The 14,528-nt window shown below is 48.3% G+C and overlaps 1 protein-coding gene across 4 annotated transcripts in view; it reads left to right on the forward strand.

Moving 5' to 3' along the window:
* Window positions 1-14,528, forward strand: part of PFKFB3 (6-phosphofructo-2-kinase/fructose-2,6-biphosphatase 3) — a 79,643-nt gene that overhangs the window by 26,857 nt on the left and 38,258 nt on the right. The window contains exon 1 of one of the 4 annotated variants that reach the window (XM_039369513.1): window positions 12,582-13,122. The exons of 1 other annotated variant lie outside the window; for it this stretch is intronic. In XM_039369513.1, coding sequence (XP_039225447.1) covers window positions 13,044-13,122 — 79 coding nt within the window. In that variant the 5' untranslated portion in view covers window positions 12,582-13,043. Of the gene's footprint in view, window positions 1-12,581; window positions 13,123-14,528 lie in introns of those variants that run through there. 2 more of the 4 variants (XM_039369515.1, XM_039369514.1) reach the window with 2 other exon arrangements.

The raw sequence follows: 14,528 nt of genomic DNA on the forward strand, positions 1-14,528 counted from the left end.
TTCAACCATGGCTTAGCATGAAGTCATGCAAAATCCTATTAAGCCAGGGATCCCCAATCCCCGGTGTGTGGACCGGTACTGGGCTGCGGCATGCCAGCAACCGGTCCGCACAAACAAGCAAAGCCCCATCCATGGGATGCAGGCAGCACACAAAACCACGCACTCTCCAGTCGGCGGAAAAACCTCTCTCCACGGAGCCGGTCACCTGGTGCCCAAAAGGTTGGGAATTGTAGTTCACACATCTTAAAGTTGCCACGATTGAGAAACCCTGAGCTAGCTTAACTCTGTGCACTTCCCCCTGCCTCAAGTCCAGAGTGATGCTTTTCCTCAGGACGTGCAGTGCGAAATGAAACTGCTTTTCTCTTCCATTGCAGCATTTACCTCAGATGACACAATTAACGGTCAGGGCCCTCATGGAGTGACAGCCTCTTGCCGGAGGTTCTGAGTAAGAATCATCCAGGGGAAATTCCCGTCGAGGAAATGAACTAATCAAACAGCTTGTGACCTGGGAGCAAAACGGGGACCGAAGAAGAGGGCTCAGCTCCTTCTCGCTGATCTCACAGACACAGAATCACAGAGCTGGAAGGGACCCTTGGAGGTCTTCTAGTCCAACCCCCTGTTCAAGGAGGAGAGCCTATATCAGGGTTAGGCAACCTTGGCTCTTTTATGACTGGTGGACTTCAACTCCCAGAATTCCTGAGCCAGCATGAGGGAACTATGGCCCCCTCATGACTTGTGGACTTCAACTCCCAGAATTCCTGAGCCAGCCATGCTGAGGGGAAAGGGAGAGGTTTCCAAGCTGAGCCATGCTGGGCCAGGAATTCTGGGAGTTGAAGTCCACGACTCATGAGGGGGTCCATAGTTCCCCCATGCTGGCTCAGGAATTCTGGGAGTTGAAGTCCACAAATCATGAAGGGGGCCATAGTTCCCCCATGCTGGCTCAGGAATTCTGGGAGTTGAAGTCCACGAGTCATAAAAGAGCCGAGGTTGCCTACCCTTGGCCTATACCATTTCAAGCAAATGGTTGCCCAATCTCTTCTTGAAAACCTCCATTGATGGAGCAGTCTCAGCTTCTGGAGGCAAGTCATTCCACTGGTTAATGTTTCTTCCTGTCAGGAAGTTTCTCCTTAGTTCTCGGTTGCTTCTCTCCTTGATTAGTTTCCGTTGGTTGTTTCTTGTCCTGCCTTCATGTACTCTGGAGAATAGGTTGACCCCTTCTTCATTGTGGCAACCCCTTCTTTTCATTAAACTAGACCAGGGGTAGGCAACCTTGGCCTCTTTTATGACTGGTGGACGTCAACTCCCAGAATTCCTGAGCCAGCCTGGCTCAGCTTGGAAACCTCTCCCTTTCCCCTCAGCATGGCTGGCTCAGGAATTCAGGGAGTTGAAGTCCACCAGTCATAAAAGAGCCAAGGTTGCCTACCTCTGAACTAGACATACCCAATTTCTCCAACTGTTCTTCATATGTTTTAGCCTCTGGTCTCCTAATCATCTCCTTTCGGATGGATCCTAAGCTCCATCCCCATCTATATATACTTTTCTTTCTGTGGGGGGGGGAACAGTGTCACCTCACAGGGGTGTTAATGCTTTTGGTCTCTGCTCCCTCAACCCCCATTTCATTTTGTGTAAATCTGTTTCCAGGAAAGAGATGCTTGTTAAAAAGAAATCAGATTATTCCTAAATGCTTGCAGTTTCTTGGTTTAAGTCACTTTGGCATCCTGATCTGGACTGCCATTGAAGCTGGAGATGTTTTGCCCCCTTTTTTCCATTCTGTCTGCCTTCACACAACACTAGTCTAGAGCGGAGGTCTACAAACTGGTCAACTTTCAGACTTGTGGACTTCAACTCCCAGAATTCCCCAGTCAGCATGACTGGATCAGGAATTCTGGGAGTTGAAGTCTACAGGTCGTAAAGTTGTCCTAGTTGCCCAGCCTTGCCTTTAGACCAGGGGTAGGCAACCTTGGCTCTTTTATGACTCGTGGACTTCAACTCCCAGAATTCCTGAGCCAGCGTGGCTCAGCTTGGAAACCTCTCCCTTTCCCCTCAGCATGGCTGGCTCAGGAATTCTGGGAGTTGAAGTCCACCAGTCATAAAAGAGCCAAGGTTGCCTACCCCTGCTTTAGACAATCTTTAGGGCTGAAAAATGTAGGCTGAGTTCAAAAATCTCAAATTTCACTGACCCTCCAGGAAATCATCTCGGAGCCTTTAAAATCCTAACTCACTGAAATCATCGTAGAGTTGTTATGGACAGGAAGCAGTTTGTATATTAACTAATCGGTGGGCAATTTAAATTTCACTGATAGGAAATGTTGCTCCTTTCAGCACTGAATCAAGCCTGTGGGATATACTGTGGGGAAAACCCCTTTCAGCCACTCAGTCTAACTATTCAGCACAATCATCCAGCTGACCTTTAAATGGCCTTTAAAAATGGCCATTCCCCCCCCCCCCCCCAATAAGGAACTCAACAACTGACTCGGGCCTCAGTTGAATTGTTCCTGTTGTTAAGATGTTTATTCTGAATTTTCTTAGAATTTTCCTTCCTGGATCTTAGAGCTATTATTCCATAGAGAACAGGTTTTAACTGGTGTCATGTCCTTTGCTAAAAAAAAAAAAAAAAAAAAAAGTTAATATCTTATCCTCTGTCCCAAAGATGCTTTTTCAGGAAGCAACTGGACTATCTTATTTTTCTTTGAAGACGTTTTGCTTCTCACCCAAGAAGCTTCTTCAGCTCTTATCCTCTGTCCTTCAATCTTTTCTCAAGCTAAAGGTTCCCAGCTTCCTTGATTTCATCCTGTCAGATATCCTAATACAGGGGTCTTCAGACTTGGCCCTTTTATGACTCGTGGACTTCAACTCCCAGAATTCCTCAGCCAGCCTCCATTTTGTTTGTAAGTTTTAAGACAGGGGTCTTCAAACTTGGCCCTTTTATGACTTGTGGACTTCAACTCCCAAAACTCCTCAGCCAGCCTCCCTTTTGTTTGTTAGATTTAAGACAGGGGTCTTCAAACTTGGCCCTTTTATGACTCGTGGACTTCAACTTCCACAATTCCTCAGCCAGGCATGCTGGCTGAAGAATTCTGGGATTTGAAGTCCACAACTCATAAAAGAGCCATGTTGGAAGACCCCTCTCCTAATATCTTGAGTGTTGGAGCACTCACAATTTCTGGAGGCAAGCGGTTCCACTGATAAATTGTTCTATCAAGAAATTTCTAAGTTGTTTTTCTCCCTGATTAGTTTCCATCCATGACCTTTTGTCCTGCCTTCAGATGCTTTGGAGAATAGCTTATTTATTTATTTATTTATGAGACTTATATACCGCTTCATTCCCTCTTCTTTGTGGCAGCCCCTAAGATATTGGAACACAGCTATCATGTCCCCCCTCGTCCTTCTCTTCATTAAACTAGACATACCCAATTCCAGCAGCCGTTCCTTATATGATTTAGCCTCCAGTCCCCTAATCATCTTTATTGCTCGTCTCTGCACTCTTTCTAGTGTCTCAACATCTTTTTTAATATCATGGTGACCAATACTGGATGCAGTATTCCAGGTGTGGTCTTACCAAGGCTCTTTTTTTCATCAATCTTACATTATTCACTTGCAATGGCCTTAAGTGTGAAAAATGATCGTAAGTCACTTTTTTCAGTGCCATTATAACTTTCAACGGTCAGTAAATGAACTGTTGTAAGTTGAGGATTACCTGTAGTAAGTTGGGCTGGAAGAGAGTGACTGGCCTCAGGTGACCCAGTGGGCTTCTGTGATTGAGGTGGATTCAAATCTTGGATCTTCCTGGTCTGGTCCAACAACATAATTTCCTCACATTGAAGCTTTCTGATAAACACAACCCGAAGTTTGCACAACAGTAGGTCATGAGGTCTCAAATGGCACGGCGCCAAATACCGTTCTGCAGTTGATTTTATTGTTTGCAATGTACACCGTGCTAGCGTTAATTGCTATTGTTTTACCCAACCCAAATGGGCAAATGCTATTTAACTTTATAGGGGAGGTTTTCCATCATCCAGGTCACAGTTGTCCCAAAGGTGATTTTTTTTCAGGAGGGGCAACTGGACCTCCTTGTTTTTCTTTGAAGACGTTTCGCTTCTCATCCCAGAAGCTTCTTCAGCTCTGACTGGATGGTGAGGAATGGAAAGATTTATACTCCTTGCAGACAGCTGGTCATTTGCCTTCTTTTAGAGCAGTGGTTCTCAACCTTTTTAATGCCGTGACCCCCAACCGGTCGTAAGTCAAGGACTACCCAACTGGTCGTAAGTCGAGGACTACTCAACCGGTCGTAAGTTGAGGACTTTCTCTGCCCGGGAGTGCCACGCATGCGTGGTGCCGCCCCCTGCGTCGGCTGAGGTGTAGCTGGCAAGGGATAGCGATAGTGCAGGGTGACCACCGGCTGGGCCACCAGCTGGCCCAGCCGAAGGGAGGTAAGGCACCCGCCGGGCCCCACGCACGCCAGCAACCCTCCCTGCGCCTGCCGGCCTCCCACCTCCCACCCCTGGCCCCCTTTTACTTACATTTTTAGTAGTTGCGCAGCAGGGAGGGGTGGAAACTTCCAGACAGCTCACCTTCGCTGCAGACAACTTGCAGCACCGTTTGCAGAATGGGACTTTTGGCCGGCTCAGCAGGGCAGAAACAGCCTGGACAATTCCTATTGGCTTTTGAAAGCCAATAGAATTAGACTCTATTCAAGAGAGTCTATTCTATTGGCTTTCAAAAGCCAATAGAATAAAAGAGAGTAGCACAGCTAAGGAAAAGGGGGGAAAAAATGGCGGACTGCGTTGTTTGGCGACCCACGTGAAATGGTCGTTCGACCCCAAATGGGGTCCCGACCCACAGGTTGAGAACCACTGTTTTAGAGGGTCATTGAGGCTGCAAGATGTTTCCTGCCCTGTGTCCCTTTTGGGGACACAGCACTTTTGGAACAACCATGACCTGGAAGAGTGAGAATCTCCATAGACATTTAGCGATGCACTTTGGGATGAACGCTCTTCGAAGGATGTGGGAGTATGAACAGATTTCCAGCTTAAAATTGCAGGCTACAGGAAAGATTTGCGCTTCAATTTGAGATGCAGACAACATGGACTCATCCCCAACAGCCTGCACATGTCTCCAACAGTGAAGAGACCCAGGGCAGAAAATATCCTGCAGCCTCAACAACTCTCTAAAAAGATGCAAAGGACCAACTGTCTGCAAGGAGTATAACTCTTTCCATCCCCCACCACCATCTAGTCAGAGCTGAAGAAGCTGCTTGGATGAGAAGCGAAACGTCTTCAAAGAAAAACAAGAAAGTCCAGTTGCCTTCTGAAAGAGCACCTTTGGTACAATGCCATTTAACCTCCTACAAAATAAGGCACCAGAAGCAGTTTTGCCCAGAGGCAAACGTTAAGGAAAGCGTGAATTTTGGAGAGAGATGTTTGCAAAAAGTAGGCATAGTAGGGGCAGAATTGGAACTGCTTTTCTTTGGAGCAGTAATAAACAGAGGACAGACCCACCTACTCTAGGTGCAGTCCCTGTTTGTTTTTTTTTAAATTTGCACCTGTTCACCCCACTGGCATTTGATGATCTCCTATATCAGTGGTGGCGAACCTATGGCATGGGTGCCAGGGGCGGCACTTGGAGCCCTCTCTGTGGGCACACACATCGTTGCTCCAGCCCCGCCTCCTCCCACGGCCCCCTCCTCACCAGCAACCCCCCCCCCCGGAGGAGAGTTGCCCCCGGGCACAGCCCATATGAAGCAGCGCAGCCAAGGACATGGTAGCCGGGCAGTGGGGACAAGACTCCACTCTTGCGCCCCATCGCACACAGATGATGCTGTGGGGTATGGGTGGAGGGTGTGGCCACCATGGTGCTGCTGGGCTGGCTGGGTGATCTGTGGCAGGCTGTGGAGATGGTGGGTGGTCCAGTGGGCAGGGCGGAGTGGGGACGGGGTGGGCGGTTTTGGGGCACTCGGTCTCAAAAAGGTTCGCCATCACTGTCCTATATGGCTGAAGCCGCTTAAGGTGTTGATGCTCCAGCAAAATCAGTTTATTTTGAGCAACGCTGAATGAGTCATAGGAGGCTTCTGGACACCTTGCCAAGGTATGCTTTGGAGATTCCCAGCTGAAGGCTGCTTCTGCGCATGAGGAAGAGGCATGGCTGCACGATGATCAGACAAAGAACTGTCGCCTGTGTGCTGACAGGATTCTGTGTGTCTCTGCAAGCCGAGATGAAAGACAAGCAGGCTGGGAGGAACGTGAGGAACGTGCCACAGCCACAGTGGACAGCAGCTGATAACTTATAGTATACTATTCCTCTTGTGCTGGTTTCTTCCTTCTTAAGGGCTTAATTGGTAGAGTATTTTCACCCAGCAAACAGTACTCACAGCCGGTAGTCCAACTGCACTGGAAGAAATTCTGCAGAAAGGAAGTAAAAGGCCAAACACAGTTTTAGGCCTCATTCACAGAGGAATAGAATCAAGATCACGTGAAGTGTTCATACCACTTTACAAGGCCTTGGTAAGGCCACACTTGAAATTCTGTATCTACTTTTGGTCACCACGATGTAAAAAAAGATGTTGAGACTCTGGAAAGAGTGCAGAGAAGAGCAACAAAGATGATCAGGGGACTGGAGGCTAAAACATATGAAGAACAATTGCAGGAATTGGGTATGTCTAGTTTAATGAAGAAAAGGACTAAGGGTGACATGATAGCACTCTTCCAATATTTGAGAGGCTGCCACAAAAAAGAGGGAATCAAGCTATTCTCCAAAGCACTTGAAGGCAGGAACAATGGATGGAAACTAATCAAAGAGAGAAACAACTTAGAAATTTCTTGATAGAACAATTTATCAATGGAATGGCTTGCTTTCAGAAGTTGTGGGTGCTCCAACACTGGAGGTTTTTAAGAAGAGATTGGACAACCGTTTGTCTGAAATGGTGTAGGGTTTCCTGCCTGAGCAGCAGGTTGGACTTGATGACCTCCAGGGTTCCTTCCAACTGTGTTATTCTATAGGTGGAAAAGGGTACAAGACATACCCTGTTTTCAGCACTACAGTATTAGACTTACGTATTTGCTACACAGCATGACGCAATCTTAGGACTTTAGAGTTAGACTATTTGACATTTACAGCTGGATATTATTTTTCCTGATGAATTGATACGAGTCTTGTTGCTTTCTAAATGCTTTATACAGAGCCATCAACACATACTGTTTATCCAAATAGGAAGCTGAGATTGGTCTCTGTTGCCAAGAAATTATTTTAGACTGCAATCCGAGGAAGCTGTTGCAATCCTCCCATCAAGTCAATTGTGTAAGATGAAGTTGTGGCTGTAACACATTGTTCTGGTGGTGGAAAACAGGGTTAGCTTTCTGATTCTGGGCAAGCCCTACTGTTTTTGACAGTATCAGGATCAGATAGAATGGTGGAGATTGAAAATTTCCATCTGGGAGTCCTACTTTTTTTATTTCCTCAGAGACACCAATCATTGTTATTTCCCAGAATGCTCTAGGGCAGGGGTAGGCAGCCTTGGCTCTTTTATGACTCGTGGACTTCAACTACCAGAATTCCTCAGCCAGCCATGCTGAGGGGAAAGGGAGAGGTTTCCAAGCTGAGCCAGGCTGGCTCAGGAATTCTGGGAGTTGAAGTCCACGAGTCATGAGGGGCCATAGTTCCCTCATGCTGGCTCAGGAATTCTGGGAGTTGAAGTCCACCAGTCATAAAAGAGCGAAGGTTGCCTACCCTTGCTCTAGGGCAGTGGTTCTCAACCTGTGGGTCAGGACCCCATTTGGGGTCGAACGACCATTTCACGGGGGTCGCCAAACAACGCAGTCCGCCATTTTTTCCCCCTTTTCCTTAGCTGTGCTACTCCCTTTTATTCTATTGGCTTTTGAAAGCCAATAGAAGAGACTCTCTTGAATAGAGCCTAATTCTATTGGCTTTCAAAAGCCAATAGGAATTGTCCAGGCTGTCTCTGCCCTGCTGAGCCCGCCAAAAGTCCCAGTCTGCAAACGGTGCTGCATCAGTTGAGTAGTCCTCGACTTACGACCGGTTGGGGGTCGCCGCATTAAAAAGGTTGAGAACCACTGCTCTAGGGCAATAAAATAATGGAGGCGTAAAGGGAGATTTTAAATTGGCACCTGGATTGATGGCCATACTTAGGATGGGAAAGAGACACAGGAAGCATGTGAGAGTACTGGGCCCCACTAAGGTGCATGTCTTAGTAGCCGCCATGATAGAAAAGCACAACTATTAAAGAATTTTTCCTTCCTTCCTTCCTTTTGTCCATAACTGCATGGACAAATCAGATTTTTGGAAGCGCTTTGCCACTTGCTTGCTTCCTAGGGCTGGAACCTAATGTGGGGCTAGAACTTACGGTCTCCTAGTAATTGACCCAATATCACTCAACTGGCTTTCCTGCCGATGCCTGGACTAGCACTCGCCATCTCCTGGTGATTGGTCCCCTGTCAGCCAGCTGGCTTTTTTGCCTAAGACGGGACCAGAATTCACCGTCTCCTGGTGATTGGCCCAAAGTCAGCCATACGATTTTCATGATTTAGGCAGGACTAGAACTCACCATCTCCTGGCGATTGGCTCAAAGTCAGCCATACGATTTTCATGATTTAGTTAGGTCTAGAACTCACCGTCTCCTGCTGATTGGCCCAAAGTCAGCCAGACAATCTTCATGACTTAGACAGGACTAGAATTCACAGTCTCCCAATTTCTAGCCTGATACCTTAATCGCTGCACCAAACTGGCGCTCGTATTTTGCAATTCCGATGCAAAACGTTACACTGGAAAACCACTAGCTACGCCAAGTGACTTTCATGCCTTTTGTCTGCCCCATCCTGTCTCAAGCGCCTCCCTTCCCCCCACATTGATCTCCAAAGCTCCCAAAATGGATCTTTTGAAGTGTCTTGAGATGCAAGGTGGATTTAACAAAGAGTGACATCACTTGGAAGTTCTTGAAAATTTCCCACCCTGTCATTTCTCTCGTCTAAAAGCTGCACCACGTTTCCTGAAAGCCCTCATAGACTGCCATCCGCCACACTGATTACTTTCCAAAAGCAGCTTGCATTTCAGTACCAAAAAACGTATTTGTTTTTTTCCCCTCTCCCTCTTGCCATGTGCTTTTTTCTTAAGGGTAACTTTCCAAACAAATTCCTTCGTTTTTTAATCTGCAGGGAGACCCACAGCCCTTTTCTGCTCGTTTCTTAGCAAAAGACTCACTTTTGAAAGCAGAAAAATAAATAATCCTGTTTTGTCTCATGTTTGCTTTTTAAGAGTTTTTTTTTCTTCCTGTCTTTGTGGAGAGTGACGAGTTTTGACTTGATAGAGCCAAGAATCCCTCAAATTTATGTTCCATCCAAAATAGTTTGTACAGAAGTTCCCTTTTCCTGAATTCAGTGCTCTTATTTCCTAGAAAATACTACTGTTGGGAGGGAGCTATTTCCAGGCTCACATGATGCTAAATTCCAGTTTGTTTACCTACAGCAGGGCTCTTCAAATTTGGCTGCTTTAAGACTTGTGGACTTAAACTTCCAGAATTCCTCAGCCAGCGTGCCTGGCTGAGGAATTCTGGGAGTTGAAGTCCACAAGTCTTAAAGCAGCCAAGTTTGGAGACCCCTGACCTATAGCTTGTTGAATAAGCTACTGTTAAGTCAGGCTTTCACAGCGTACCAGGCCCTAAATTGGGCCTGCAAACTACGATGGCCCGTTTGCCAAAATATCCCAGGACAGACAGTCCTCAACTTATGACTACACTTGCTGCCCAAAATTTTCATTGCTAAGCAAGACAGTTGAATGAATTTTGCTCCATTTTACGACTTTTCTTGTCGTTAAGTGAATCACCACACTTGTTAAGTTAGTCACATGATTGTAAAGTGAATCTGGCTTCCTCGTGGACTTTGCTTGTCATGAAAGGGGATCACATGATCCCGGGACACTGCAACCGTCATAATTACAAGTCAGTTTCCAAACGTCTGAATTTTAATCACGTCACCCCTTAGGATGCTGCAACAATGATAAGTGTGAAAAACTGTCATAAGTCAGTTTTTTCAGTGCTGGTTGTAACTTCGAACGAATGCGTGTAATTTGAGGACTATCTGTCTAGCGTCCTGTGTGAACCTGGCTATTCATGGCATAAAGTTAGATGTTAGGTACTAAAATGCCACTGTTTGTGCATTTCCCTCTGTGTGTGCCCTCTCCTACTTTTGTAAGTTTTAGTATGTTTCTCGTAATTTGTCCGTTTCACTGATAGTTACCTACTTTTCAAACAGACAGCTACTTAAAGTTACAATGGCCAAAACATCTTAGGGAGATATCTACGCGAGTGAGATTCGAACAGCTTGATACAATGATCAGATATGGGAGATTCCATTCTATACCATAATGATGGACATATTTGCATTTCCGGAGCAGTAGAGGTTGAAAACTTGGCTCACGTACTATTTGATTGTTATTTGTATAAAGGGTGAGACACAGATATCTTGGTTCATACATTTCCTTGTTCCATTCTGGGAGGAGGGGGCTCCGTGGCATCCAAAGCAAAACATCCAAATTCAATCACAGTTTTGTTCCATACAGTATCAACCTTATAAACTCTCAAGCTTCCTCCTTCCATTATGTATTCAAAATGGACAGCAATTAATATTTATATGTTACTTATATGTAAGGGTGTAGGTCTATACCTGTGTTGTATATAGTATGTTTTAAATATGTTTTATGTATATGTACACTTTGAGAGGAAGCAACTAAATTTCATTTTTAATGTGTGCCATTGTGCCCACAGGAAAAAAATGGCAATAAAGGTTATCTAATCTAACCCAATCTAAAAATTAAACAAATGACCTATTGGGAACCCCATATTAAAACAACATATCTTATGGGCAACGAGAATTTGAAAACAACACTTAACAGAGGAAGTACTTGAGTAAAATGGTACAGATAAGATTGGCATATGTGTGACTGATTGGGGTAGATTGCAGGGGTGATACTGAAATATAATTTTATCTTGTTTTACTTGTCTGTATCTTAAAGTATTGTATGTTACTCCAATTTCCATTTTAAATTGTTTTTATAGGATTTTATTAATACGTTTGGAACTCTGTATCTTGATATGGCCCATGGGCTAATCAATAAACTAAACTAACTGATAGTTACTACTTCAGCCTGGAGAATTCTAGGAGTTGAGGTCCGCCCATCTTAAAGCTGCCAAGGTTGTGAGTTTTAGACTGTTATCTTCTTTAAATCGAAAAACAGGAGGGATCTCACTCTTTGCGATGAAGATCCTTTAAGGAGAAGTTGTATTTTTGTTTGGACCCTGTGTCTGTGTCTCTTTTTGTGCTTTGCAAGCCACTCAAAAAACAGAACTGTCATCCTTACCCCAATTATGCCTTAGACAGCACCCTCCAGATGTTGAACCATTGCAATGCCCCTCATCCCCCCCCCTCGGGTGAGAGGTCCCAGCTGCGCACATCTGGAGGACAGTGAATCCCTTGAGAGAAATCTTTCTGCCTTGTTGGGGGGGGGAGAGGAAGAGAGGGAGGGAGGAAGAGAGAGGAAGACTGGATAACCATTTGACCAAGATTATATGAGATAATTAGAATAGAATAGAATAGAATAGAATAGAATAGAATAGAATAGAATAGAATAGAATAGAATAGAATAGAATAGAATAGAATAGAATAGAAGATAGGAAATGGAATGGAATAGAATAGAATAGAATAGAAGATAGGAAATGGAATGGAATGGAATAGAATAGAATAGAATAGAATAGAATAGAATAGAAATAGAATATGGAGTGGAATAGAATAGAATAGAATAGAATAGAATAGAATAGAATAGAATAGAATAGAAATAGAATACGGAGTGGAATAGAATAGAATACGGAATACGGAATAGAATAGAATAGAAGACGGGACGGGACGGGGCGGGATGGGATAGAATAGAATAGAATAGAATAGAATAGAATAACAGAGTTGGAAGGGACCCTGTAGGTCATCTAGTCCAACCCCCCATTCAAGCAGGAGACCTTACACCAGTGGTTCTCAACCTTTCTTATGCCGCGACCCCATAATATAGTTCCCCATGTTGTGGTGACCCCCAACCACTTATTCATCACCGGGTACCAGGGACGTGGCCAAAGAAAAGGGGGGGAAAATGGCAGACAGCCTTGTTTGGCGACCCCCGTGAAATGGTCGTTGGACCCCAAATGGGGTCTCGACCCCACGTTGAGAACCACTGCCTTACACCATTTCTGACCGATGGCAGCCCAGTCTCTTCTGGAAAGCTTCCAGCGACGAAGCTCCCACGATTTCTGAAAGCAATCTGTCCCATTGGTTGATTGATCTCCTGCCTTGAGCAGGGGGTCGGACTAGAAGACCTCCAAGGTCTTTTCCAGCCCTACGATTCTATCTTGGTTCTTGCGCCCGCGGGCGCACCTCGGTTCAGCCAGCCGCCGGGCGGGGGCAGCAGCGGGAAGCGAAAGAATCCCGCCGCCCCTCCCAGCGGTTGCCGGGGGGGGGGGAAGGGAGGGGGGGAAAAAGAGAGAGGGGCGGGGCGGGGCCATTCCCGTGACGTCACAGTGCCGGCCGGCTCATAGAAAAAGCTGCGCAAGGGCGGCCGCGCTTCATTTCTCCAGCCACGCCGACCCGGTTCAGGTCCAGCCTCAGAGCTTAGCCGAGGACCCGGCGCGCCCCCTTACCTCGTTTCGGACCAGGCATTTCGCCAAGCCCGGCCTTTGGGATTGAAGCGGGGGGGGGGCTTTTTCTTCCGTCCGGGACAGGAGTTTGGAGAACCCCCGATTTAGGGTCGGCTTTGGGGGGGCTGCACCCTCCGCCCGGCCCCCAGCCTCGCTCAGAGTCCCTCCGACGCCCCATTGCAAAAGACAGCGATCCGCAGGGCGGGGGGGGGGGGAGAAAAAAAAACCCAGCACCCCGACCGATCCAAGCTCCCCCCGCTCTCCCGCCGCCTCCTTTTGTGTGCTTCCCTCCCCGCCGATCCCGCGTCCCGCATCCGCAACGAAGGTGGAGCCGGAGCGCGGCGACACCTGGCTCGCCAAGATGCCCATGGAGCTGACGCAGAGCCGGATCCAGAAGATTTGGCTGCCGCCGGACAATCATCCCACGCTGCCGCGCCGATGTGAGTCCGGAGCGGGGCGGGGGGAGGCTCGGGAGAAAGAGCCGGGGGGGGGGAGAGAGAATCCGGGCCGGATCGGGCCGCAGCGATGGGCGGAAGAGATGCCCGCCTTTGCAAGCAAGGGTGGAGAAGGCGGGGAGGGAAAACCACCAACCCATCCCGGGGGGGGGGGGCGCGCAGATGGCCGGGAATAAAACGCCGATGGATCCGCGGGAAAGGGGGAAGCCGATCCCGGCGGGCGGGCAGGGAGGCAGGCAGGCAGGCTGGGCCGGCGGGGATCCGGGCATCTCGGGGCGCGGCGATGCCCAAGCGCGGCGGGCGGACGGACGGAGCAGCTCCGCTGCCGCTGCAGCGTCTCCAGCGGCCGCTTCCTTAGCGAGGCTGCTGCCACCCCGACGCGTGCTTGGTTTTTTTTTTTTTTTTTTTTCCTCCCGGTTGCACAGCTTCGCCGCCGGATCTTTCGGCTGGAGCCCGGGCGCTGCAGCGAGCGCTTGCAGCCCAGCCCGGGCGGATCCTTGGTGGCGGAGCGGTCCCTCTTTCTCTCTCTCCCTCCCTCTTTCTCCCTCCCTCTCTCTCTCCCTCCCTCTCTCTCCCTCCCCCCTCTCCATCTCTCCCTCTCTCTCCCTCCCTCTCTCTCTCTCTCCCCCTCCCTTTCTCTCTCTCTCTCCCTCTCTCTCCCTCCCTCTTTCTCCCTCCCTCTCTCTCTCCCTCTCTCTCTCTCCCTCCCTCTCCATCTCTCTCTCTCCCTCCCCTCCTCTCCCCTCCCTTTCTCTCTCCTCTCCCTCTCTCTCTCTCTCCCTCCTTCTCTCTCTCCCTCCCCCCCTCTCTCTCTCTCCCTCCCTCTCTCTCTCTCTCTCTCTCTCTCTCCCTCTCTCCATCTCTCTCTCCCTCTCTCCATCTCTCTCTCTCCCTCCATCCCGGCTGCGAAGGAGCTTGGATAGGCGGCGGTGGTGGCGATGCCGGGCATGGCACGCAGCGCATGGCGGAGGGGCGGGTCTTTGCGAGCTGCACGCGCGGGTGGGGGCGGGGGCGGGGGGCGGTGCCGGCGGGCTTCCCCAACCGGCGCCCTCCCAGCCCCTCGCGCTGGAGCGCTCCTCATCAAGCGGGGGGTCCCTGGCGCTCTCTGAGCTTGGGGGGGGGGGTTTCCTTGCCGACGTTTCGTGCGCCGACTAGGTGGGCTGGTCAGGGCTAGAAGGGAGTAGGGTTTGAGGAAGGGAGAAGGAATGAAAGGAGAGAAGGAGAAAGGAAAAAAAAGGAGAAGTGTGGGATCCATGGGGGTCTCTCAGCTTGGTGGTTTTCTTGCAGACGCTTGATGATGCAGCTAGGGTGGGTAACATCATGGGGTTAGAAGGGCATCTGGTTTAAGGAAGATTAGAGGAGGGAGAAGGAAGGAGAGAAGGAGAAAGAGG

This window comes from Crotalus tigris, unplaced genomic scaffold (genome assembly GCF_016545835.1).
Source record: "Crotalus tigris isolate CLP2741 ecotype Arizona unplaced genomic scaffold, ASM1654583v1 scf7180000021160.8983255:1529534, whole genome shotgun sequence".
Classification (NCBI taxonomy): domain Eukaryota; kingdom Metazoa; phylum Chordata; class Lepidosauria; order Squamata; family Viperidae; genus Crotalus; species Crotalus tigris.